The sequence below is a fragment of the Doryrhamphus excisus genome, linkage group LG4 (genome assembly GCF_037039965.1).
Source record: "Doryrhamphus excisus strain RoL-2023G ecotype Guam linkage group LG4, RoL_Dexc_Guam_v1.1, whole genome shotgun sequence".
In the NCBI taxonomy this organism is placed as follows: domain Eukaryota; kingdom Metazoa; phylum Chordata; class Actinopteri; order Syngnathiformes; family Syngnathidae; genus Doryrhamphus; species Doryrhamphus excisus.
The window spans coordinates 19826511-19854263 of NC_136360.1; the positions used below are offsets into that span (position 1 = coordinate 19826511).

General features: G+C 40.6%; 1 protein-coding gene across 1 annotated transcript in view; it reads right to left on the reverse strand.

Annotated features, from left to right (window-relative positions):
- Positions 1 to 27753, reverse strand: part of prdm5 (PR domain containing 5) — a 46805-nt gene that overhangs the window by 10388 nt on the left and 8664 nt on the right. The window contains exons 6-13 of the mRNA XM_058073727.2: positions 26254 to 26346; positions 26065 to 26186; positions 24930 to 25009; positions 22961 to 23045; positions 22726 to 22883; positions 22355 to 22448; positions 18876 to 19036; positions 13852 to 13945 (exon numbers count right to left, since the gene is read on the reverse strand). Coding sequence (XP_057929710.2) covers positions 13852 to 13945; positions 18876 to 19036; positions 22355 to 22448; positions 22726 to 22883; positions 22961 to 23045; positions 24930 to 25009; positions 26065 to 26186; positions 26254 to 26346 — 887 coding nt within the window. The remainder of the gene's footprint in view (positions 1 to 13851; positions 13946 to 18875; positions 19037 to 22354; positions 22449 to 22725; positions 22884 to 22960; positions 23046 to 24929; positions 25010 to 26064; positions 26187 to 26253; positions 26347 to 27753) is intronic.

The window sequence follows — 27753 nt, forward strand, 5'->3', positions numbered from 1 at the left end:
CATCATGGAAACGTAGCAGGAAAACAATATTATCCCGTCTCATTTCTCATCTCTCTTCTCATCACAGCTCAGTATGGATTTCACGGTGTATCATTCACCACTTATGAAAGGTGTCTTTCTTTCTTGAAAGGTGTCTTTCATAAGGTCTTTTTATGGTATATTACAGGTCTCATCACTTGGCATATACAGGATGATGCCTGATGAAAAGAATAGAGAAGTGGTCCGGTCGGTCCATTCTGTGTGGGTCGCAGACAGCAAGTCAAAATTCCACTAAAAGATGTACTCTAAAATTCTCTGTACAACTTGTGTCTAAATTCCAGTCAAACATTTGACTGCGGCTTTTTGGTTCATAGTTAGGAGGCTGGGGCTGGCACAAACAATGCGTTAATTTTCATTAATTACATTACATTCTTTTGCGTAATTAGAGCAAGCACGCCTTGGTTCGATGGGTGTGTCGTCATAGCACAGTGGAGCAGTGGAGCGTCCTCACAGTTACTCCTGAGTCTGACACTATCTTAGAACTTCATTCTGACCTGAACATACACTGTAGTACAATTAGATATATACTATATACTATATACTATATACTATATACTATATACTATATACTATATACTATATACTATATACTATATACTATATACTATATACTATATTCTATATACTATATACGGTATGTATCCCCATCCCACGTCTCCACTTCCTTCTTCCTTTCTTTCACATTCTCAATACAAGAACGCCAGATGCATTCAGGCACACTCCGAACATCACAAAAACGGCTTAATGCGCACATGTGTAAATAAACAAGAAGATCAAGAAAAACATTAATTGGATATTCTTATCACTCACTTCGTAACTCTTTTTTTAATGAGATAATCAGTTTAATCAGTTTAATGAGACCCAAGTGCCGATACACTGAAGCACAACCCTTCCCTCCCACATTCATACCTATGGACAATTTGGAGTGGCCAATGAAGCATGTTTTTAGAATGGGGGGGGAAATCCATGCACAAGGAAAGATGCCCAAGCAGAGAGTCCAACCCAGGTCTTCCAGATCTCGTGACGGTGTGGTCAACATGCTAACCACTCGGCCCCATTGTGGCCCTAAAAATGACCTTATAGATGTAAAATTGAAATGAAATTAAAATGAAAATTAACTAAAATAACTTGAATAAGAGTAAAACATAATAACAATAAATACAAATAAAATGACTTACATGAGAGCAAAATGTGTAAAATAATGAAATAAAATTGTATTTATTTGAATTAATAAATACAATTAAAATGACTTAAAAGTGTAAATAAAAATTAAAAAAGGTTGAGACCATTTGAGATGACAGCCACATCAGATGGAATCGATACGCATGTTACAAAGCCTGCCTTCTAACACAAACACCAAAAGGGCTAACAGGTCAAACTCCAAGGTCATAAAAAGCGCACGCTCACGTTGGCGTATGCAGCGCTAACGTGACACAAACTGCAACATGTGTGAGGGGAAGTCGCTAATCTGTCCCAAAATCCCCTCGCCGGAGCCTCCAGGAGGCCTTTTTTGTTGACAAACAGGGAAATGTGAAGCCCAGATGTGTTTTGTAAGCGAGTAAACCCTATGCCTGGTGTAGCGTGTGTGTGGTATCGGGTTCAGGCCCAAAACGCTTGCGGCGGGGAGTCCTGGGGAAGGCATTAGCGTCCTAATAGCATCTAAGCGCAGTGTGCCAGTGTGTGCTGTGGCTTGGATCTGGTCCCTGCCAGGAGGTGGCTATTGTCCGCTAATGCACCGCGCAGACAACCACACCCTGGCGAGCACGCACCCATCAGCCTCCTTAAGCGCGCCGCTTGGGTACTTACATCTGGGAAAAGCATGACAAGGTCACATGGTCACGAACCATTCGAGAAAGTTGGCGCGCTTTCCTGCTTTTCCGTGGAATAAAACAAGAGCAGGTCTCTCGTAGTCAACGCTGCATTCCAAAAATACTGGAAGGTTACATACTTCAGACCTCCAAGGAGGAAAAACGCTTAGCAACGCAGCTCCAGTTCCTACTCACAAAGTCAGCGCAAATCCCCCAATTTTCAGCAAAGTGAGGTGGGACGCCGGCTGCATGAAAGGGAATCGTGGAAATCTGCAACAGTCGCTGTCCGACTACGAAAAATCTTTTGGCTACGTTAGCTGATATTCTTCTAGCCTGGTGATATATTTGGTGGTATTAGCTAGCAACATTTGCTGATATTCTTTCACCTATTTTTGTTGATACTGTTTTGGCTACGTTAAGATTTTTGGAGAAAAATGAAATTCCTATGGGACAAGTTGGCTTGGTTTTGGAATGTTTTTTTTTTTTTGGTTGCGGAAAAGCAAGTTGCAGTGTATTTGTCCTGTGAGTGAGTGGTGACTCAGCCAATGTGTAGCCTACTTAGCTTTACTAAGCTTTAGGATAGGCTTGATGAGTGCTAGGGAAAATGGATGGATGGAAATTAGGGATACTGACACAAAAAGCTATGCTTTTCCTGGATATGGTGAGGACATCATCTTATCATCTCCAAGGGGTTTGTCAGGCGGTTCCTGGCATGTTAGCTAACAGGAGCTGCTTGGCGTCGTGGCCGTGACTGTGGTGTTGTTATGCAGGCGGCGGGTTTAGTGAGAGTTACTGTAACAAGAAACCAGCAGTTATTCTTCAGATTGGGCCAGATTGTTTGGGGATTAAGGGGGGGGGGGCTGAGGCGCTGAGCCCGGGCTTTACGATGGTAACTGATTTAGCATGTGCTGAAATGCAACACCATCTCCCTGACCCCTGGGTGTCTCCCCAGCCCCTCCCGCCGTGGCCCTCACACCCCTGGTCTGCTAATCGATCCGTTTGGCACCCCCCCCACCGTGCGGGGCGCATGTGCACGAACGGGCCTCCGGTCTGTTTAGCAGATGGTGGGCTTTGTCGCCGCACGTACTTATGGAGAAGGCTTTGTAGCTTGGGGCTGCGGCCAGAAATACATTAGCGCTGTCTGTCACAATGAATCCCTGCCTTCCTACGCCGTCCTGGCCGGCCCCCGTAGGCATGCGGGGCAGGTAATACGATAACAGTGCGGTAAGAGATTGGCTTTGGTGCACCACAGGAACGCCCGACAACTTTCCAACTTGACCTTTCCATTACGAGTAGCGCCTCTCTGCTTCCTTAAACACTTCTTGCACATGTCAGATAGCCATACCTTAGTGCACATGCTAGCTCATCATCACAACAGCAAACATTTGCCACAGCCGAGGCATATGCTCTAAATTATATATCAGAATTGATTACCTTTTTGAGTGCTAATGTGGATATTTTGTATGTGTTGGTGCACCTCCCCAGTCCAGGCTTGTACTGGTGGATGGTGACTCTGTATTCATTTAGTGCTTTTAATTTGATGTTGTTCCTGTCTTAGTTTTATACAATACATAATAAATCATAAATAAATATAATTGAACAATAAATTAGACTACTATCATGTACATACGTTCATCCATACATACATCCATTCTTGTCATCAGTCATGCTAAGCTACAAAGCATTCATAAAAATAATTTTGCCGTCAGCTCAGACTCTCGCGTTGTTTAAGAAGTGGACTGTCAAGCGGTTGCTAGTCTTGCGATACCCGGTTTATGTCTCCACAATCCATTCATGCAAGGATGTATGGCTGATCCTTATCCATCCAGGAGGCTGCTACTGATGCAACCGCATATCTCACTTCTAGAATGGAACTCTTAAAGGGATAGTTCAGATTTGTTTACATTAAAGGGGATTGAGTTGTGGAGTCCTATAGAACAGCTATGTACACACGATAACCAGCAAAGAAAGTGTTGTAGTTCTTCCAGAATTTGCACCTATTCCAGCTGTGGTTGGTCACACTCTGAAGTGCTCCGAAGGACTTCCGGTGTTGTGCCGCTACTTCATCAGAGTTGATCATAAATGCCTATTTATCTTCTTGTAATGTTCTGTATGTGCTTTTAACAGACATCCATATGTGTTGGATCCCAAAACCGATCTGGAAGTAGAAACTGTACAATCCAAAGTTTCTCAAGAAAAGAGGTTACTTCAGGATGTCTTTCAATGCTAAGTATTAGCATTTTAACGTTTATTTCTACAGCATCCATAATGTGTAATGTGGTCATTAAATGTTTTTTGCGGGACTACCAGTGTTTAAAAAACTTGGGTAGATACAATGATTAGGGTGGGTAACGGCTATTAGCAACCCCACTCCCTGTATGCACACTCTATAATGCTACAGATACAGAGACAACAGGTTTTTTTCCATGACTTACACAAAATAAACAGTTAGGACACTGATACATTTTCCACACCACCAAGTAACGTTGGAAAGTGTGTAGGCTAGTCCAGCTGCATAGCGACCCATGTTTACTAAACAGTCCAGTGTGGAATTCCGTTCACAGAATAAAATGCATTTCTTTGTCTGGTAGGGAATCAGGAACTCCAACAACTTGTGCCTGATTGTGGTGTCTTTAGGAAATGGAAACAAATGTGGGGTTCCGTTACATCCAAATAAACACTTTTTACGAGGCATTGTTAGCAATGTAAACAGGGAGGGCGGGGGAAGCAGCGCTTGGGGGAGGGCAGAGAGTGTACATCACAAAGGAACAGTTGTCCAACACCCTCTGGAACCGAGCGTTTTGAGCCATCCCAAACTCCTTTCAGGGCTACATTTATAGATCAGAAAGGTGAAAAGCATCATAGGTCCCCTTTATTATTTCATAAACATTTGTAGTAGTATGAAGTTCATTCATTCATTCATTCATTCATTTTTTACCCTTTCATGTAATTAGGACTTTCCTGTAATTATTCTGATTTAATTATTGTAAACTTACTCCTGATTTTTCTATTTTTCCTGTTTTTTTTAAATGATATTTTTAGAATGTACTGCGAGTCAATAAAAAAACAGCCACAAGCCGCACTTTGGACTTGGTTTAGCTGGTGCAGCCCTGGCACAGTAATTGACGCTTTACAGGGCTGTAACCACGACAACAGTGGTGGCAAACAATCTGTGTTCCATACTCTGCGAGCTGATGTTAAAAATGTACTCCTGTGCTCTCTAAGTCACGTCTGCACACAATTAGTATTACAAATGATGATTATTTGAACAGAAAGGAGTTTAAAAACGGGAGGTTCATTGAAGTTGTCTACTTGCCGAAGCGAACACGTGAGCTCTTGGCGCTGCTGTGATGTGGTGCCAGCGCCATCTCAACACGCAGTGACGGGATATTTGCAGGACAATCAGAGAAAATGACAAGCTTGTTTGGTGAATTACAGCAAGGCTTCATCATCAAAGCCGCAGCTCTTGCTGCTTTTGGGGGAAAAATCTGGAAGCGCAAGTTGATCTGGGGCACACTGGCAGCCGTTACACGCGACATCATTTTAGCATGACAGTGATTTGGACCGGATGATGTTATTGGGACTGTCACATCATGGATTGTTCTTAGTATTCCAACCTGGGCCGTGACTAATTCCTGGCTTGGGGAGTTTGACTAAATGAGAGTTTTGCATTGCGGGGACTATTGAAAACAAGAATGGGGTGTATTAAATGCTCTTTACAGAGCCTGTTTCAAGATGCTCTTGGGATTGATGTCTACCAACCATATCGTTAGTCGAGCAGATACGGTATGGCTCTAGCCTAGCTTCTTCTGTGACTTACACTATAGTATATCCAAGTATATGTATAATGCAGTGCCTCTCACATAGTGAGGCGGGCCCCCTGAGGGGAGGGCGTGAGAGGCTTTCATTTCAATGCAGACCTACCAACATGTACAAATTTATAGTACTCAACATGACTCTATGCTGGTATGTGCTTCATTTTGTTGCATTTTCCTGGTTTCATTTTGAAGTTCAAATGAATCAATATCATCAGTGTCTAGTATTTAGAATTGATGGATGCAAAAAAAATTCTGTCCCTTGGGGGGGAAGCACTGAATGTTCACCCATGTTTTGTACGCTTTTAATATGATTAAAGGGTTTTTTTTCTAAAATACAGTAAAGTCTTGTTATATCGATATTGTCGGGAGTCGGAAAAAATATCGATATAACCGGACTGTCGATATATCCGATCCTGCGCCGAACTGCAGTAAAAGTGGGCAATAATGCACTCGACATTGTTCTATAGTATAGAACAATGTCAAGCAGCTTAAATCAATCTTTGCTTAAGGATTTCAATACCAAAAAAGAACACGCGAACGGCTGCCTCCAGTCAACTTTATTTTTCACACTTCCACCACCAGAGCACAGCACACACACCGATTCCCGCACTTGCGGCTCAACCCGCCCCACATCGCTGGCCAAACACTTGCCTGTATAGAATCTATACACACGAGAGAAACCAAAGAACGGCAGCATGAACATGTGAAAAACAGTGATTATTGCAAGCGATAAAAAGATATCTGAATACAACACAATTAAATACATGTATTTGTACGCTTGTGTCTTCGTTGGAATAGGTGTGTATGCTATGTCAGTTGGTTCTTCTGTTGCAGGCATTGTGTTTGGCCAGCTATGTGGGGCGGGTTGAGCATGACCTGTGAACCAGGAAGTGCGGGAATCGGTGTGTGTGCTGTGCTCTGGTGGTGGAAGTGTGAAAAATAAAGTTGACTGGAAGCAGCCGTTCGCCGTGTTCATTTTTGGTATTGAAATCCTTAAGCAAAGAGATTGATTTAAGCTGCTTTTGTATCGATATAAGCAGACCAAATTGGCTGGCGGGAGATGAAAAGGGCATCGTAGTAACCGGATTATCATAATAACCGGGTATCGTACTAACGGAACTAATTATATCATAAAAGACTAGAAATTTGCCGGGAAATGAAAATAGTATCGTAATAAGCAGTAATTCGTTATAACCGATATCGATATAACGAGACTTTACTGTACTGTATTGCCTCAGCTTTTGTACGCCTCAGTTTACGTAAGGTTCAGTTTTCATTTGAAGTTTCCACAAAAATTCTGCCTCAGTTTACATACATTTGATTTTCGTACAGAAATTTTAGGAAAAATTTTGCTTCGCTTTTCAAATTTCACAGCTTGTGTACAGTTCTGTTTTTGTCGGAAGGTTTTGCATCAGTTTTTGTACATCTGAATTTTCAGCTAAAATTCTGCCTCAGTTTTCATACAGGAATTTTTGCAAAAAATGTGCTTTGATTTTCAAATGTGTCTGCTTGCGTAGGATTCTGTTTTTGTTGGATTTTGCCTCAGTTTTCGTACACCTCAACTTTTGTACGATTTAGTTTTGGCGGAAATGTCTCCTAAAATATTGCAACTTTGATATTTTGTAAAGCAACACTTGTAGATGGGCTAAGCTGTGATATATAGTCCAAGGAAAAAAATGCTGCTCAGCTTTGTCATATGGGTGAAAAAGTTTATTATTAGTATTCATTTTTACATTTTCCAACTATTTCTTCTAAATCTTAATCTGTGTAAATGATTATTTTTGTAATATTATAGATAGATAGACTCCCTTTATTGTCATTGCACAAAAACACAGTAGTGAAATTGCCAACGAAATGTCGTTATGGCTTCAGTCACAAAAATATTTGGACTTTTTTCCGGATTAATATTCAAACTTTTTCCCCAACCTAACTTTCCAAAAATTACAACTTAAATATTTTGTCTGTTTTTCATAATGTTACAGCTTTCATTTCTTGAATATTTCAACTTTATGCTAATAAAATGCTGGGATTTTTCGTCATAATATTAGGTTATTTGAGTAATATTACAACATTTTCTGGTCAGATTACAATTTCTTCTGTAAAATGATTGCAGATATTTCCATTTTGTTGTTACTGCCTGTTAAATTATATTTTTAAAAAGTACTGTGCTCCAATAAAAAACAGCCACACATTGGACACAATTGCCTTGTGGTGATTTCAGTCCACTTTGAAGAGAAGATGAAAGATTCCCAAAAAGGGAATCGGTAGCACAGTGGCACATGTTTTCATGCAGCTCGTTCCCCGCCTGTGCCCCAACGCCCATCCCAACATGGAGGCTGGTCCCAGGCCCGGTCAAATGGGAGGCTAGCATTGGGGAAAGGGATACAAATCATGCAAGTTGGACTTATTGGTCCAAAATCGTTTGTGAGAATGCTGGAAAAGTCTTGCTATTTGGGATTTGAGGTTCGAGAAGCACAGAAGCCTGCTTTGTTGGAACGCCGTTCCCAGAGCTTACACTGCCTACTGCTACTTTTCCAATGATGTCAGACTGACACGGCGTTACGGCCTCAATATTCCTCCCCATCCCACATTGTGGTGTGAACGCACGGTGGGAAAACACAGCACTCTCGCTGTGCTGTGATGTGGAGATGGGCCTATTTACAGCGGATGAAGGAGCCAAAAGGAGAATTGAGCATCCGTCAACAATACAGAGAGGTCGCCGGCCGACACTCCGCTCCACTTTCTGACAGCTCACATTTTATGGCTTGTTGGTGATCTCATGGCGGCCGCGCCAGCCTTTTTTGCGGCACGACAGCTAATTTGTTGGAGTTGAGCGGGATCAAACAAGAATGAAAGGAAACTAAATCCAAACTAAATATACAGCGCGCGTCTTGCCGACTGCTCCGAGATTTACGTCTCCGCATTTCATGTATTCCGTTTCTCGCTTGACCCCTTTTTCTATCATCGCACTGGGAATGGGATAGGGATTGGAAACCTCCTGGGATCCTTCCAACGTCTTCAGTATAGCAGGTAAATAATCAATGCTGGCTTGTTCCGGTCCAGGCAGGAAGACAAACACCACCAAGCTTCCTGCTCATTTCAGACGTTGCTGGAGGTCGGAGATTCCTCGCAGTTGGTAAAAAACGTCTTCCTGGGGATATGACCCAAAATCCATGCTGTGGTATATACTGCCACATCTTGCGATAGCAATCACCATATAGTCTTTGGCATATAAATAACTATAGAAGCATAGCAAAACAGCTGTCAAAGTGACACATGCAATGAAAACATGTTGTTTTGTAGGTCGCCACATGCTTCCAGCAGAAGTTACCCCTAACATTTTAACACCATTTTTGTTGGCTCCAGCTGTAGTGAGATTCGTTCAGCCAAACGTTAAAATTTCGCATCTGCCTTTGAACGCCTCGGCTTGTGTAGGATTGTCTTTTTTTCAGAGATTTTTGCCTAGGTTTTTGTACACATTTGCTTCTGTGAGTGTCTGTATTCGTCTAAAATGACTTTTGTACACTTCAGCTTGTGTAAAATTCTCTTTTTGGCTGAAATTTTCGTACGCTTCAGATATATAGTAAACTTGACTCAGTCATGGTTCTCCTTTCAGGACCTTTCAGAAGGAATTAATAACGACAAATGAGGTTCCACTCCATTCTGGTTAGTATGGTAGCATGTTGCTTTAAAAAAAAAAGGCACCCTTGTGTAGAAGACACACATGTTACGGCTGGTCTCCATCTTTGTCAGCAGCTTGCTTTGCGTGCGTGTAGCAGTGAATGTAAAGCAGTGTGTGCCAGTCTTGATTGTATTTATGTAAAATAAACAAAAGGGAGGAATGCTGGGGGAGGGGTGGGAGCCGAGGGGGACACCTCAAAGAAAGAAAGGAGTAAAGAGAGAAAAGACCACTCCAAGAAAGCATCCAGCCGCAGCACCTTTGACCCCGGCTGGCTGTAAATCTCCCCCCTTCTTCTATAGGTGGGGTTGTTTCTGTGCGCGTTTGTTGCATTTTTGTGCGATGGGGAAAAACTACTGTGAGTCAAGGTCACCTTGTTCTCAGACAGAAGGAAGGCTATGCACGAATGCCGAAGCACGATATGTGGGAAAAAAAACAAGCACTGGACTATAAGTGCCATTTATTTTGAAATTTCATTCACAAAAATCCCAAATACAATGTGGAAAGGCAAGTTACTCAAGGACAACAATACCGTACACAGGGGGGGTCGCGATGTTCACCTACCACATGTTCACCTACTCACTTACACCTACACCTACACACCACACCATGGGTGCAAACAGTACAGCCAGGGGGCCTTTTGACATTTGCAATTTTAAGACAATAAACTCATTACATTATGAGAAAAAAATAATATCATTTTAGCAGCATAGAGGTCAACTTTTGAAGAAAAAAGATCATAACATTATGGGAATTAAGTCATAATTTCACAAAAGAAAATTTATGAAAATTATATAAGAAGAAAGATGAAATATTTGGAAAATTAAAAAAGGGGGGACAAGATAGAAGTTGATAATAATAATAGGTTTTATCACCAGGTTTTATCTTTTTGAGATATACATACATATAACCTTGTCGCATAGTTCCAAAATATCAAAATGGCAATGTTGCATCCTTTAATTTTTCCACTACGTGGACCTCGCTGGAGAAACATTTGGCACTCCTAAGCTACAAGGAACATACCTGGGAGGCTCAATAGGCTAAATGAACATAATGAGCCAGCGAGTCCACACAGCAAGTTAGTACTAAACAAGTTCACCAAGCTCCCGATCTCATCCACATTCCACCAGAGTGGCCTCTTGTGGCTGTTGACAGTCATGTTTACTCTTTGCTTTATGTCTGTCAGTATGAATTCCAAATCATCTTCAAATATATCTATTGGGGCTGTCAATACATGAAAATATGTAATCATTATTAATGATATGTTGTCCATATTTAACACACAAAATATCATTGTGACTAACGTTACCAATCTAAATTTGCAAAACCACCCACCAACCAAGTGAAATGAAAACAGCGTGTTGGAAAAATGAATATGGACAAGAAACAAAAGAGAACAGTCAGTAGTTCACAGACGTGGGTATAACTTCATTTACTTCACTTCCAAACACTCTTTTACACAGACATACACATCTTTTACAAACACATTATCGCACTTTCCTTAGTCTGGCCACTTCAACAGCGTGGAAGTATGACGCAACATGCAACTTTTATTGTCACATTGACACAAGCCCCTAAAAGCTGTCCTCGGCTATGCCTGCCAATAACTTGCAGCTCGTAACCAAAATTTTAGCTTGCAGTCCAAAGCAAAAAATCCGGAGGAGGCTCACACTCGTTAGGTGGGACACTCCTATGCCAAGGTACCACTGTATAAAGGACAATAAAAAAATACCGGCAGTGCTCCAGGACCTTCTCTTCTCACCGATATTTAACAGGCGACGTACCCCGGGACAACTCACAACGGCACAAATAAGTTTGGTCTTGTCGAGAGAGCTATCCGCCAGAGATTTGAAACTTCAAAATAGCATTTTTTTTCTCCAAATCTCATCAATATTTGTTCTCAACTCTCCTACACCAGTGTTTCCTTAAACTGTAGTGTGGGCCGAGGGTCAAACAGGACGTGCACCCATGCATCATGCATCATTTCATTTGTCAGCAGTGCAGGTGCAGTAAGTTGTACCCTACTAGAAGTCATTGTTTCTTTACAAAAGGTCTAAAAAAGTCAATTCATTCAATTCATGACAACCGACAAGCTGCCCCTGCTCCCCACCATGCAAGCCAGAACTTATCTTCCTGTCACTCCCACACAGTGACATAAAGTTGAAGATATTGAAGATATTGCTGATCAATGATGAACAATCTGGCAAATTGTATTTTATTTGTGGAAGCCCACCACAGGAGTATTCATTACACATTATAATGGGACTGTCTGAAAATTATACACACCTGTCACACCGGGCTCCATCCAGCGTCCACACATCCCACTTATTGAGATTTATGGAAGTCGACAGCGCTAGCCACTGAGCAAAAGAGCCCCGGGCATACCACATTCTAGCGCATCTGTTCATCAAGTTATCTTTAAAATGAGCCCAACACACACACACATAGCCCAGGAAATAGAATCTGAAAGCACCAACGGGAGTACCAGCATTTATTCACGTGCACCTTTTACACAGAAACTTGGCATCCATATGAAAGTTGACACACTTTGTCTTGACACTATGACAAGACAGCGACAACCAGGAGAGAACAAGACACCGGAAAAGCGAATTAGGAAGAAGTGTGTGTGTGTTCGTTCTTAGTTCGGTTGGTAAGGAGACGCAAAGGAATGCGTCAAGGCAGTTTAATGAACATCCCAGTGCTCTATTGGGACTGGAGCCTATGGGACACATTTTAACATAAGAGGAAAGACAATCTGCATAGAAAAGTATTCAACTACTTCATGGATTTCCTCATCACAGTCTTCACCAACATCCCGTTCTGCTGTTGTGCCCAAGTTGTCCACCTTTCATACGCTTGTCGACAAACATTGTGGCTAATACTTTTGTCTTGGTTTTCATATGCCCCAGTTTTTGTACAATTCAGTTTCCACTGAAAATTTTCACTAAACTTTTGCAGCTGTTTTTGTTCTTCACATTTTGTTCTTGTGCAACTCTGTTTTTATTGGAAATGTTTGCTAAAAAATTTGATCCGTTTTTGTACAATCCAATTTTTGTACAATTCTGATTTTGCCAAACCTTTGCTAAAATTATGCCTGGGTTTTTGTACGACTTGATTTTTCTTGAAATTTCTCACTACCATTTTGCCTCAGTTTTCAAAACAGTTCGTGTAAGATACTGTGTTTTCCTGAATCTTTTGCTAAAATGTTCCCTCAGTTTTTGTATGCTGCAGGTTGCACAAGAGTCCGTTTTCACTAACATTTTGCCTCCTTTTTTGTAACCCATCCTTATATTTTAAGACAATATTGCACGTATAAAAGGAGTCAGTTTGTCCGGTCCAGTTTTCATATGATGCTATGTTCGGCCATTATTTTTGCTAAAATTTTGCCTTGGTTTTCATATGCCCTAGTTTTTGTCCAATTCAGTTTTCTTTTAATTTTTTTGCTAAAATTTTACAGCTGCTTTTGTACACCATAGTTTTTGTGCAATTAAAAAAAAAAATACTTTTTGGCACAATCCAATATTTATATTATTTGGGTGCTATCAATTTTCACAAAAAACTATTTTCATATGATTTGATTTTTGTTGAAAATTCTGCGATTGCCCTGCAATTGGCTAGTGACCAGCCCAAGGTGTGCCCTGCCTCTTGCCGGGAGTCAACTGGGATGGGCTCCAGCATTCCCCCACGACCCTAATGTGGATAAGCGGTACAGAAAATAGATGGATGGGTGAAAATTTGAACTAAAATTTAGCCTTGTCTGCCCCATTTTTCATGTGATGTGATTTTCATCAAATACTTTTGCTAAAATGTTGCCCCCGATCAACCCCTGTATCAGTTTTGATTTAAGTTTTTCACAAAAATTCTGCAGCTGTTGTGTATGTGACAGTTGTCATACAGTTTGGTTTTCATTGGAAATTTTTGCAAAAATTTTGGCTCTGTTTTTGTACAATCCAGTTTTTGTACAATCCAGTTGGGTACAATTTTAGCTGATATTATGCCATGGATTTTGTATAATTACATTTTTGTTGAAAATTCTCACAAAATGTTCCCTCCGTTTTCAAAACAGTTAGTGTGTTTCTCCTGAAATTTTTGTTAAAATGTTCCCTCTGTTTTCGTATATTTCATATATATTTTACGACAATATTGCATGTAAAAAAACTAGTCGTTCCACTAAATTTTGTATTGACTGTGACTGCTAAAGACAGTTGCCAGTGAGAGTAATTTGATGCAGAAGGTGAGAAACACTATTGAATTTAATGTGACCAGGATGTATAGGACGTTTGCATCAGCAATAAAAATATCTATCCATCTTCTATAGCACTTATCCTCACTAGGGTCGGAGGTATGCTGGAGCCTCTCCCAGCTAACAACGGGCGAGAGGCGGGGTGCACCCTGGACTGGTCAGCCATTACATTTTAGTCAACTAAAATGTCAAGTAAAATACAAAGTATAAAGTAGGAGTGCACAATAATTAATGAACACCGTTGTTAGCAATGATAGCACTAACCTGTATGGCTGCGGATGTGGACCCTCAGTGTGCCATTGCTGGCAAACTTTTGTCCGCAGTATGGGCAGATCTTCTCCTTCTCGCCTGTGTGCGTCTGTGTGAAGCATACAAGCCACACCTGGATTAAGTGACGTGACATGATGGACAAAACTGCTTTCCAACATCACACAGAACAAACGGTCATGCCTTGTGATAGGTGGATTTACCATACGAACCTGTGAGAAATCTAGAGCTGCAACAGTTAATCCATGATTAAGCAGTATCCAATAAATTTTGGTATTCAATGAATCATAATTTGATGCTAAAAAGTCAATACTACTTTGCCTTTCGAATTTCACGGCTTCACTCTATAACTGTCTTTCACAAATATATTCATAAAACATATTTGGAAAGTGAAAAATAACTGCAAAAGGGGAAAAACTTGAGCAAAGAGTGAAATTGATACTAATAATTAGGGGTGACACGATACACTCGGTTCATGAGATGAGACAATACAAGAGAATGAGATGAGACAATATAAAAAAATAATTTGAAGAAGAATATATACATGACAATACACAATATATCTATGAACTTAATTTCTACTGAGTTGGCCAAGGCTGGAGACACCTATGGACAGCCCTGATTTATGAAACGTACACATGGAAGCGCATGGAAAGAAAGACGGAACCCCCAGACACCTTTGTCTTATTCTCACTTCCTCTCCCGGCTTGTTAGTTGCAACATCTTGTGAACCCCACCCCCAACGCTCAGACATGTTGGCCCCACAACTCAGCCGCCATACCAAGTGCAGTGCTCCAAACCTCCAGACACAACTCCGGTCCACAAACAGCTGTGCTTTCTGGTTGGCGTGCACGTTATTGTTGTACAGAAAACACAGTGTCGTAAACTCATTGCCGCAGGGACAGACAGTGCAAGCACCTCTTTTCAAATGGAATGACTGGAAAATGTTTCACACCCACTACCAATGGAAGGCTTTCCAACCTGTAATTTGCACCAACAGAGCGGGGATGACCTGGTACAATTTGCTAAATGTACAGTACATGCAGGTACACGCTCACACTCAAAAAGCACCAAGACGGAAAGCCGCCAGGCAACTCCAGAAAATACTGTACACGCCTACTCCGAAACCGACACGCAAAAAAGGATTCAAACTACAGTGGCATTGCAAAAAAGGGGAAATATATACACAACACACCTGGGAATGACAAGCGGTGTTTCCTCAGTTGCACACTGATTTTGTGTACTTAGCGCACAGCAAATCTTTGCAGCGCAACAAAGTCAAATCCAACCTGGACTGTAAATAAAATAAACAGATAATTTTTTCGGTACCGGTTTTCAACAACTCAATGACCAACACTGTCCAGCCAATAAGGGGATCGCATTTACTTACGCAGCCAATCAATTCATTCATCTGCCTCTAAATAATAAAAGAATTCATAATGTAATAGCTGACAAGAAATGGAAAATGCAATGATAAACAAGATTCAGATGATGAATTGGATGAGACAGTTCTATAGTTCGTCCAGTTCCGGAGTGCATTCATTCCACACACTGTCCTGATCTACAAAAGCATGATACAATAAGCTGTCTGTAAAAGATCATTCCCAACATTGTTGACACAGTTGACCATGTGATCTTACTACAGAGGTTAGAAAACTGGGTGGCAAGCTCTGGAGGATAGAAAGTACTTTGTTGGAATTGGTAACTGTGTCTCAGACCAAATGGCTATAACCTGTGGGGTTCCCCAGGGGTCAATCCTGGAGCCGCTATTGTTCAATTTGTAACAGCTAATATACAGCTGCAATGTGTCCTACCACAACTATGCAGATGACACTCACATCTACATGATCCTGCAGATGTACTTTACTTTATTGTCCCTGCATCAAACACATCAGTGTGTGGATGCAAAACAACTTTCTCCAGCAAAAAGTGAAATCATTGTCTTTGGCCCACAGAAACAAAGAGAATGATACATTTCAACTCAGAGTTTGACTTTATTCTAGTAAAATGACTGCTGATGTTTACATTTTTGCTGTTGTTTGAGAATGTGCCACAGGGCCATAAATTGTAGTACATATCTGTACTACAGTATACTGTAGTATATCTCTGTACTACATTCTGTCGAAAAATGAATGGTTCCCAATCACCTGAAAGGCTTGACACAATGTCTTTTGACACTGGACTTTTTGATGAATATTTTTGAGTGTTTTGAGACAAAAATATGCAAAGATTGAGTTGAGTTCATTTGAGTTGCAGCTTTAAAAATGTGCTTGTGATGGATACCACTCATCTTTCGTGAGAGGCTCTTCTTTTTTGGACAATCACTTCTCAGTTGAAGCAATGATTGAGAGCTGATTCTTTTTCATTTAAGATAATGGCTGTGAGATCAAACTGGGATGACGGGTCGTTTCTTTTGATTGACATCATGCCTGCACAATCAGACGTAGCACGCTGCAAACGCAAACACTGAGCCTAACTTGCCGTGGCATTGATAAATATTTGTCATTAGTTCACAAGGGCAAAGTTTGCAGCACGGCAACGACGACAATGGAAGCCGAGCGCGCCCAGCCAGCAGGTTGTCGTCTCTCTGCGAGTTCACTTTGATCATGGCTTTGACTCGCAGTGCCGTCCACACAGCCCCAAAAAATCCGCCGGCGCGTCCGTGTGCCGTCCTACAGCTCGGAGACAACCCAAGAGGCGTGTTCTTCTTTAGCGCGTGCCAAGACGCTGCTTGATCTGGGCCTGGATCCACACATTGTCAGCTTCAGGGCTCATCATGTGCGCTGGGATCGGTTTGTGGTTTGAAAGCCCGCAGAGCTGATGGACTAACTGCCATTTTTAATCAAGGCAGAATACGATGCAGGGCTTTTATGGGCCTCGCTGGTCAAGATGGATGTCTCTGCCAGCTTTGACAGCTGTCACAATAGCTACACTTTGCAAAGTCACTTTGTTGACTTCACAATAGATTAAGTTTCACTTTTTACATTTTTTTAGTGTAGGGGTGTCCAAAGTCCGACCCGTGGACCATTTGCGGCCTGCAGCTGTTTATTTATTGGCCCGAATATTACACATTCTAAAAATAGGATTTAACAAAAAACTAAAGTATGGAATAATAACCAAAAAAATGTATATATCAGCAGTGATATTCCAAGAATTACATCAAAATATTAAGAAAAAAGTTGTGAAAAAAAGTTGTGATGTAGAGAATAATGTCATAGTTTTAGAGAAAAAAATAACGTCATTTTAGTAGCATAAAGCTGAAATATTGAATAATAATGAAGACTTTTTAAGTCGTAATATTAATACAACTAAACAAAACAACAAATTACATTGCAATATTAGTAGAATAATGTCAGAATATTATGGCAATAAATTCATAACTACAAGAAAAATACAATAAGTCAAAATAATAAAAAAAACATAACATAATAACAAAATTGCAAAAAACAGCAGAAATTGAAAAAACAGCTGGAATTGGAAGAGAATAAAGTGAAAATATTAAGAGAAAAGTATTCTAACAAGAAAATTAAAAAGCAAAATTATGAGGAAAAATAATGCAAAAAAATATAATTTTTTTTTGTCCAAAAATAAAGTTTTCCTTTTTTAAAAATTAGGTTGGGGGGAAAGTTATACAATTATAGGAATAAAGTAAAAATATTAAACAAATATGAGAAGTATGTATGAATATTAGTGAAAGTTGAAGCAGTTGGAGACAGACAAAAAAACTGTAAAAATTTGTACAATTTTTGAGAGAATACAGTGAAAATATGAAGAGAAAAAAGTCGTTTTGTAATGTAAAAAGTCACGAAAGTAACCTCACAATATCATGAAGATTATGGCACTGGATTGGACCTCGTTACATTAATTTCAGCAATTTAGGATTCCATGTTAATAAATTGAATATTTTGTAGTTAGAGGATAGAAAACCTGATAATTACTTCATAAATAAGGTTTTTAACATTGTTAGAGACAAGAAATAACACCCCATCGTCACCTTAACACTCTTATTGTTCATTGTTTACAACACACTGGAACTCTTAAACTGCCTGGACTTAAGACGTCCGCTAGCAGGTGCGCTAGCTAGCTAACCAGTTAGCCTCTAACTTATTTCTACTAAATGCAAGAAGCCAAAAAAAAATGCCACTTCTACACGTGATGGGAGGAGACCATGTGGGACATCAATGTTGTGTGTCATTATTTGATTATTTGTGTCATTATGGGATAGGCTCCAGCATACCCGTGACCCTCGTGAGAATAAGCGGCATAGAAAATGGATGGATGGATAGATGGATCCTCTAATGGAGACCACAACTCAAAGGGTTGAAAAATTAGCATGACAGGTCCCCTTTAATCAATTAATTTCTGAAAAACCACGTTATCTTCGAGGGAGAACTCGTTGAACCACAACATTTAGAGACTGTATTTCAACTTTTTAGAAAACATTTGAACTTTATTTCTTTATTGAACTTTATTGAACCTCATAATACTACATCTTCTGAAAAAGTCACATCTTTTTTCTTTACTATTTCAAATTATTTTCTACTAAAATTACATATTTTTCTTGTTAAAATACTTTTTTCTCTTAATATTTCAACTTGAGTCTTGTACAATTACTGCTGATTTTTTCAATATTTGTTGTTGTTTTTAGTTTTCTTGCTAAATGATTTGTTTAGAATGTGCTGCAGGCTGTAAATGACCCCGAGGATGCACTTTGGACACCACTGTTCTAAGTTGGAAAACAGAAATAGGTGGAAAAAAGGTAAATTGTTGCTCTCTGCTGTCATATCATCTTTTGGTCAAACCCAAATGTTTTTGGTCTACAGTAAGCATGAAGGAATTGGCCTCACTGACCCAATAATTCTGTATGGCTGTGTGTATGTCGAAAGTGGACCAATTCCACAATTCTCGGAGACAGCCGTATACAAATGCAGTTCATTAACGTTAAAGCTGCACACACACACACACACATACAAAACTGGGTGGCAAACTGGGTGGGCGTGTTCCCAGTTGGACTTTTTTACCTTCTTGTGGCTCTTGAGGACGGACGGCGTGACGAAGGCCTTCTCGCACAGGTCACACTTGTACTTTTTGTGGCCGTCGTGCACCACCTGGATGTGCACGTTGAGCGTGTCCTTCCTCTTGAAGGTGGCGTTGCACTGGTCGCACTTGAAGGTCCTCTCACCTGCAGACAGACACCCGTGAAGATGTGAAGAAGAAGGGCATGAGGAATCTCTATTGTTTGGCCTGGAAACTCAGGCTCATCACGCACAGCCTACCTCTATTTGTGGGAGGTGGTTACGTGGACACAAAGACGGCGGCAATGCATTGGAAGGACACTTTGACAAAGTGTTCAATTCAACATGGAATGCTTGTGTTTGCTGAACGAATTAAAGAAAAAAAAAGTAAAATGGGCCTCAAACTGTTTTTCCTCTTCTTCCACTGAGCCCTTGTTCCCATTACACAGGGATTATTCCATTTCCACAGCCTATTTGCTATACAGTGTGTGCGCTCCAAAAAATGTTCCAATTCAAGCATATTAATAACCTTTCCTGGCGCCTGAATGGGGAGTTAACGTGCTGTCATAACCTCGTAACGCTACATTTTCATTTGTCAGTGCCGTCTTCTTCAGCCACTTGCATATCTGCAAATATCCACTCTCCCGATACCAGTTCTGCCTGCTCTCAAATCTACTCTAGATATACTCCATACTTGCGATACTTCAGTCATTTGGGCTAATACTTGTTGAAACAATACCATAACCATAAACAAACCATAAACAAAGGCTTATTTGAATTGCAGGGCCATGAGACACCTGACTCATGAGACGAGACGATGCATGAGGTTAGGTCCACCAGAACCAGACGAGACGAGGTTCTAACATGAAGGAATTTTAGGAAAAGTACAATGAAAAAATATGACTTTTTCATTTAATCAAGTCAAAAAACAATGCAGGTGTATTTTGCCTCATAATGTGATGCTGATATGTGATGAAGATATTTTAGTCAACAATTTTGTGACCAAATAAAGCTGATATGATAACATATAATAAAAATAATAATACAGCTCACTGTTTTTGTTTTGTCAACTTGTCTTTGTCTACTTAAATCAGAGCTAGTTAGTTATCATTGAAAATCATTTTAAAAATATTTTAAAGACAAATCTTTGTGTTTTTATTAGTTATTATTATGAACATATTAGCTTTTTCTCATTACATGATGCTTTTTGCTAAATTTTTCCACTTTTGCTGGAATTTTATTTCTGCAATGAGCCAAGTTCCAAAGATGGTCCCTTATACCACACTGTTGACACCCATGCATGCTTTGCTGGGAAGACGAGTGTATCCAAGCTCCGCCTACTTGGTGATGTTGATCGGGGGCTGGGTTGCATTATGGATGGATTTAACTGGGAAAATACACTTTTGTTGGTATTTTCCCAATCCTTAGGTGAACATGAATACATATTTCTTTCCCTTTTCTGTGCATTATAACACAAGAAAAACAGTTAATATGAGCTAGCTAACAATGTACGTCATTGGGACACACCTATTTCGACTATAAAGACCTTTAAAAAACAAAAATCTCTAACAAGTTGCATGGTTTGATATCCACGCTGTGAGCATTAACAGGCACACTGATCATGACATGCACCACTTACGACATGCAACTAAATGGAACACTGTTTTTTTGGGGGAGGGCTTTAGCGTCAACATTTTCCCATGATGTCCATCATGTCCTCCAGCAGCCTGAAAGCCGGGAGAAATTAGCTTAGGGGTGTCACAAGATGAAAACTTGATTGGGGGTTGGAGGAGGCCTCATTTTTTTCTATTTTTACTGTTAAAAATTTGTCTAATTTTGTATTTTCTGCCTCATTTATGTTTATGCAGTTATTGGTTCCGACCACGATAAGTGAATTTCAAGGAAGCAGGATTCAATGTTAATAAATTGAATATTTTGTCATTTTTTGTGTGTAGGCTACACAGTCAGGTTGAAGTCATGGGTATGAATGTATGTGTGAATGTGTGCCCTGTGATTGGCTAGAAACCAGTCTGGGGTGTACCCCGCCTCTCGCTCAGAGTCAGCTGGGGTAGGCTCCACTAGTGAGGATAAGCGATATGAAATGGATGGCTGAATAGCCATGTTTGCTTACAGTAGAGCAGAGGTAGGGAACCTATGGCTCGGGAGCCAGGTAGGGCTTTTTTGATGACTGTATCTGGCTCTCAAGCATTTCTTACCACAATAAAAAATTATTTTTGCTAACATTTTAAAGTAAACATCACAGAAATGACTGTTAAAAATAATATTCAAAATCAACAACTTTTTTATGCATTTTAATTCATCCATCTATTTTCTACTGCAATACGGCCAACCATATCCATCTTTCCTGATATTTTCCAGGTCAAACACCAAAACTCGATTATTACTGGGTAATGCGGTAGTCTACCTCGGTCATTGAGATGTCAACATGTAAATATAAACTTTTCTCCTTTAGTCAAATAGTCACCTAGCTAAAGCTGCAGAAACAAGCCTTCTGGCAAAGATGGCCAAAAGAATGAAATATACTGAGTATGGTGCAAAATTATGCAGCAGCAGAAGTTGTATTAATGGCAACAAGTATTTGATTTATTATTAGACACTGCGCTGCTCACGAAAGTGTGCTGGCCACACCCCATTGGCGTGTGGTACTGTGCCTGGTCTACACAATTAGAGCCCATTATATCTAAAACTGTTGGTCTTACATAAAAATGCACACATTTTATTCCATTCAATGTTTAAAAAAATGTATATGGCTCTCACAGATACACATTTTAAAATATCTGGCCTTCATGGCTCTCTTCGCCAAAAAGGTTCCCGACCCCTGCAGTAGAACATCTCTCTCGTCTCACGTCTCTCTCTCTCTCGCTCTCTCGCTCTCTCTCGCTATATATATATATATATATATATATATATATATATATATATATATATATATATATATATATATATATATATATATATATATATATATATATATATATATAAGCACACTGCTTATAATATACATCGACTTTTTTATCCACGGAAACTTTTTTGCACAGATCCACGAGCGTTTGAGTTCCCTAACTGTTCCCTAATACAAACATTTTAAAAGTATTTGTTCCAATTAATTATTCGTATAAAAAGTCATTCATGCCGTTCCGAATACCTTATTGGGGTTCGGCTCCACCCTTATAGTATACACTAGCTTCTTGGAGCAGAGCACACTAAAACATACACCTTCTGTCTTCTGCAGCATAATGGTAAGATTGGACAGTAGCGGTTAGGGGGAGGGGCTTGGCAATAGCTGCATTCAGAGCCCTACCGCATGGCGACAATGACCTTGTGTTTGTCTGGGTCCGGCAGAGATCCGGCACGGTGCCGGGATACTTTAAGCCCTGAGTATATGGACTGTATACATATTTTTGTCATGGAATTTACATATTTTGGGCAAAGCTTGATCTACCAATAGGAGCAAGTGTTCTTACTGTTGTGAATGAGTAGGTGGCGCTGTAGAGAGAATGGTGTACGAAAGAGAGCTTTGCACTCCTCGCACTGGAAGGGTCTTTCCTCCGAGTGTGTCTGCAGGGAGAAGAACAGAGCGCTGTCAGCCATGTTTGTCCAAGCGGATGGCAGCGAGGGGGATCATCCACCAGACTCCATTTGGGCTTTTGTTGACTTGATGAAGACAAGCAGCTCGGGTGGGATTAAAGTTCAAAGTGCTTCTGTTGGCTCCCCAACCCCCAGTCTGCCCCCCATCTATCTGCGTGAGTGACACCTCAATCCCAAAGTAAACAAGACCGCACAGATTGCTGCCACCACCCAGACCCCGACTCATCACACAAAGTGATCTCCTCACCTTCTTGTGGTTCTTGTAGACGTTCCGGTGTGCAAATTCCTTCCCGCACAGCTTGCATTTGTACGGCTTGTCCTCGCTGTGGATGATCTTGTGCGCCGTCACCTGGTCCAGGCGCTTGAAGGAGCGGTTGCAGATCTCGCACGTGTACGGACGCTTCTCTGTTGCCGTGGAAATGCAGACCACCAGGTATCAGGGGAGGGTGGAGGCAAACGACGACAAGGCTGATTGTTCTCACCTGAGTGCGTGATCATGTGTCGCTTCAGCTGATTGGTGGAGATGAACTTCTTGTCGCACGCGTGGCAGTCAAATATTTCATGTATCTATCAGCGGCCAAGGAGTAAGCTGGAAAATGAGCACCACACAGCAACTTCCTGTACATCCATTTATTTGTGGCGGGCCACCACGATTACATTTAGACCGCCACAGAAAGATTTTTTTAAGATTCTATCTCACCAGATTCTATCTCAAAAACACATGATAATTGGACTTTCCGTGGCCTGTCATTACGACTCCACACAGTAGATGTCGCCTTAGCGCTGCAATGCAGATGCACTACAGCGATTTGCGATACCTGGATTACCCATTCAGCCTAGACAGACAGAATGGCAGTCTCACTCACGGTTCCAACGCAATAAATAATAATAAATAAACAGCACAACACACAGCAGTTAAGATGACACAACAATCAACTACCAAATGTGGGCCACAACCACTCAGCACCAGCAACACACACGGAATGCAAGGATGTGAAAAGTGCGACCTGGGGGCCGTTTGCAGCCCACGCCTGTTTTGTTATTAGCTTGAGGCACATTAAAGATATATAACATAATTTCACACACAAAAAACAGTAAAAACTGAAAAATCAGCAGTAATTTCACAAAAATTTAATGAAAATATTGAGAAAAAAATTACAATCTAATGACAAAAAGGAGTATTGTTACCAGAATCACATTGTAATCATATGGGGGAAAATAGTGTGATTTTAGTAGCATAAAGTTGAAATATTAAAGACAAAGACATTTTTTTTCAATTCAAAATGTTATGAAAAAGAAACAAAGCGGAACTGAAGGTGGTAGAGATGAGGATGCTGAGGTTCTCATTGGATAGGATCAGGAAGGAGTACATAGGGACATTACATGTTAGTGGCCTTGGAGATAAAGTCATGACTTTAGGCCAGACTGAGATGGTTGGGACAGCGAATATATTGGTAGAAGGATGCTGCCAGGTAGGAAAATTTCTCTATGAACACTCTTAAAGCAAATACTTCATCTGTAGTACTCTGTTTTGGCATGAAACCATACTGCTACTCACAGATGCTGGCTTCTGCCCTTAGTCTAGCTTCAACTACTCTTTCCATGACTTCATGGTATGGCTAATTAGCTTTATACCTCTGTAGTTGCCACAGCTCTGCACATGGCCACCGACACACTTGAACACAACACACTCCACTCCTGAGGCATCTTCTCACCACCTAATATCCTATTGAACAACCCGGTCAGGAACTCTACTGCTATCTCTCCTAGACAGAAACTCTACCGTCACCTCTCAAAAACGGGAAAAAGGGAGATATTCAATGACATTAATAATAGCTTTTTTTACCTTTTACTCTGAATTATATATAAGTTCATAGCATACATGTTTTGCAATACAAAATCAACAGTGGCCCTCTTTTTTCACTATGTGGCCCTCGTTGTAAAACTTTGGACACCCCTGCTTTAACTGTTATTTACAAAGTGCCCACAAGGCATGCTGGCTTCTCCTTTAGACGTGAGACTACAGTGAGATGAACATCGTTAAAATCAGCGCACACTTCCATGGAGGACATATCATTTTTAAAATCGATGATGCGTGTCACAAGGCGCATACACACTCCTCTCGCTCCACCGCAAGTCAATAACTTGTTGTGTTGTTAAAAAAGGTTTAAAAAATGTAATTGTGTTGCACATTTCAGCAGACATGACACCTTTTGTCACATGACACAAGTCAGAACGCTCGGTTTTGCCCGTTTTCACACACACACAGTTTTGCATCATGGTCAATTATGCAAATGAAACCAAGATGTCAACCCAGTGCCACAGATACATTGCAGTCCTATGTGAAACACTGCCAAACAGACCAAACTTCAACATGAAAATCAGCCAAAGTCATTTTGTCACATAATTAATTAATTAGGATTTGCTTAGCATATTCTTCTAAAACCTTACCTTTCTATGTTCTTGGAGATTGAGAGAGGAGGAACACTTCCTGTTGCATATCGTGCAGGTGAGTTTCCGTCGTGCACTGCCTAAAGTTAAAAGAAAAAAAAGAGAAGTAAATTAGAGATTCACGATATATATATTTTTTCAAACTGATACTGATAACCTGCTGCTTCTTAAAACCAATATGATAGTGAGGATCTACTTTTTCATATATATTTTACTGTATTATGTGCCCACCTGGAGGGAAGAAGGATTTGACAAATTAGGATTTGACCTAATCTAGCTGTTGATTGGTCCTAATGAAATATCATGCCATGACTACTACCACATCACTACTATCAGAGTAAAGAGCACGAGGAGTCACCTGCCATGGCCCAGCAAGGTGCACTGTATTCGGGCACACGCTCGAAGTAGCCGGTGTGATGCCACGAGGGTCTGTGGCAAACCTTTTGCACAAGATGCCCAAAGCATTGTAGCGATGTGATGTTTCAGGTGGTACAACTAGCAACTAACATTTGGTACAACTGGCACATGAAATGTATTTCTATGAAAGAGAATGTTTGTTTACAAGTGAGCTCAGGGCACACTACGGCAGGGCATAGAAAAAAAGGCAGAAGAAAAAAGGAGAGCTGGATTTGCTCACCCACACAGTACGGGTAAACTCATTGACTCATTTTAAAAATGATCGGTTATCTGATCCAATTTTTAATGTTATTGGATTTAAGGGTATGATATCATAATTGCCTCATATCAAGAAAATGACAAAAACACATTTCCTTGAGATGCAAATCTCACCATTTTCATTTCAAATGGGGAGCCTCACATCTCATTCCGGGATCATCTGGATCACATGACCCCAATCCGTCCCGTCTGAGGCACTTCCCCCACTTTTTGCCCCCAACACACACACACACACACACGGGGGTCTTTAAATCTAAGCTGTGATATCAAGGTCTCAATCTGGGTTTGGCTGAGATTTAAGCTGTCCTACATCCTGCCCTAAATAGCCAAATTATCTGGAGGAGCGGGAGGCCCCCCTGAAGGTGCAGGTCAGCAATTAAGCAGCAGCAGGAATAATTTGAGATTAACACAAGCAGAGCTACTGCCGAAGGACGTCAAAACAAAAAAGAGTCACTCCGACCTGTGTGAACGTTGCCTTTATGTTTCTTCAGAGCGTCCTTGCTCTTGAACCGCTTGCCGCAGCTCTCTTCCTTGCAGATGAACCTGGCGTCTCCTTTGCACGCCTCCTTGTGTTGCTCAAAGCTGCAGAGCCACAGGAGAGAGGAGGGTTCAGCGTTGGGCTTCCAAAGAAGACTGGAAGGTGCCTTACCTGGACTCTGAGCTAAATGTGCTCTGACACAAAGAACACTGATGGGCCTTGGAGTCTCCTGAAGGGCTGACTACCTCGGAGCAATGGAGCACGCTGGAGGGAAGTGGAAAATACAAGCAGGTTAGGCACCAAATGACAACCTTCGACAAACGGCACTTCATGAGTTTTATGAGGAAAATATCATCAACTTGAAACTGAGATGTAATTTTGTTAGGTTTGCTGTGAAAATATTGTGGGAATAAAGTCATAATTACATGAAGAAAAGATAAAATAGTTGGAAAATTAAAAAAGAAGTGGGAAAAACGGCATTAAGACAAAAAACATTAAGACAAAAAATGTTGCAATTTTATACAAATAAATATGGAACATGCTGGAGAAAAGATAATTTTTTAAGTCGTCGTACTATGAGAAAGAAATAAAAAAAGTTGTCATTTTTGTAAAATTTGGCCGGGAAGAAGCTCTAATTGCTTAATTCGGTCATGAACGCATTATAATGGGACTGTCTGAAGAAGTGCACGTGTTAACACACATCACATGTACCTGGTCTGGCCTGGCCGACCAGTAGAAAGCCACACATTGAAGACGTCGCAGTCTTGCAGTGAATGCAATGCATTCTCCTTCTCTTAAAGGGGAACTGCACTTTTTATTTTAGTTTTTTGCCCATCATTCACGAGCCTTATGTGAAACACGAAAAAATATTTCTTTCCCTTTTCTGTACATTATAACACGAGAAAATTAGATCATTTCCGATAGCTTCCAATGCTGTGATTGGGATACACCTATTTCGACTATGAAGCCGTCTAATAAAATCTGGTTTGATATCCATGCTGTGATCATGCATTAACACGTACACTGATGATAACATGTAATAGTTGCAGTATCTTGCCCTATTTGGATGATTTAAAACACTAGCCAAACTTCTCTTCTCAGTGCATTGATACTAATTAACTAACAAGATGCATCGCTAACCGCTCACCTCAGCATCATCAGAAGTGTACCTCTCCATTTCACTACAAAGACTCAACAAGATGCTGGTTTGCCGTCAGCATTTTTTACCTGAGGACTTGAGCCCACATCTTGTGCTGGAAGACACAGCCATCCCAAGGAGAGCGGACATCATAAGTGTTGTCGCTGTGTGTTGTTGACAGGACTAGCATAAGTATGTGTATCAATGCATCGAGAAAATAAGTTTTGGTGGTGTTTTAAATCATCAAAATACAGCAAGATAACTGTTACATGTTATCATCATACGAACCGTGCAACATTGTCAAAATAGGTGTATCCCAATAACTGCGTTGTAAGCGAGCTGAAATTAACCCGTCTTCGCATGTTAGAATGCACAGAAAAGGGAAAGAAATATGTGTTCATGTTTAACATAAGGATTGGGAATGATGGGCAAAATTCCACAAAAAGTGCAGTTACCCTTTGCAAAAAACCAAAGAAAAAGAGAACAGACTAGTGTTCTCTGGCTGATCTGACATTGTCTTGTCACTGTGTCTT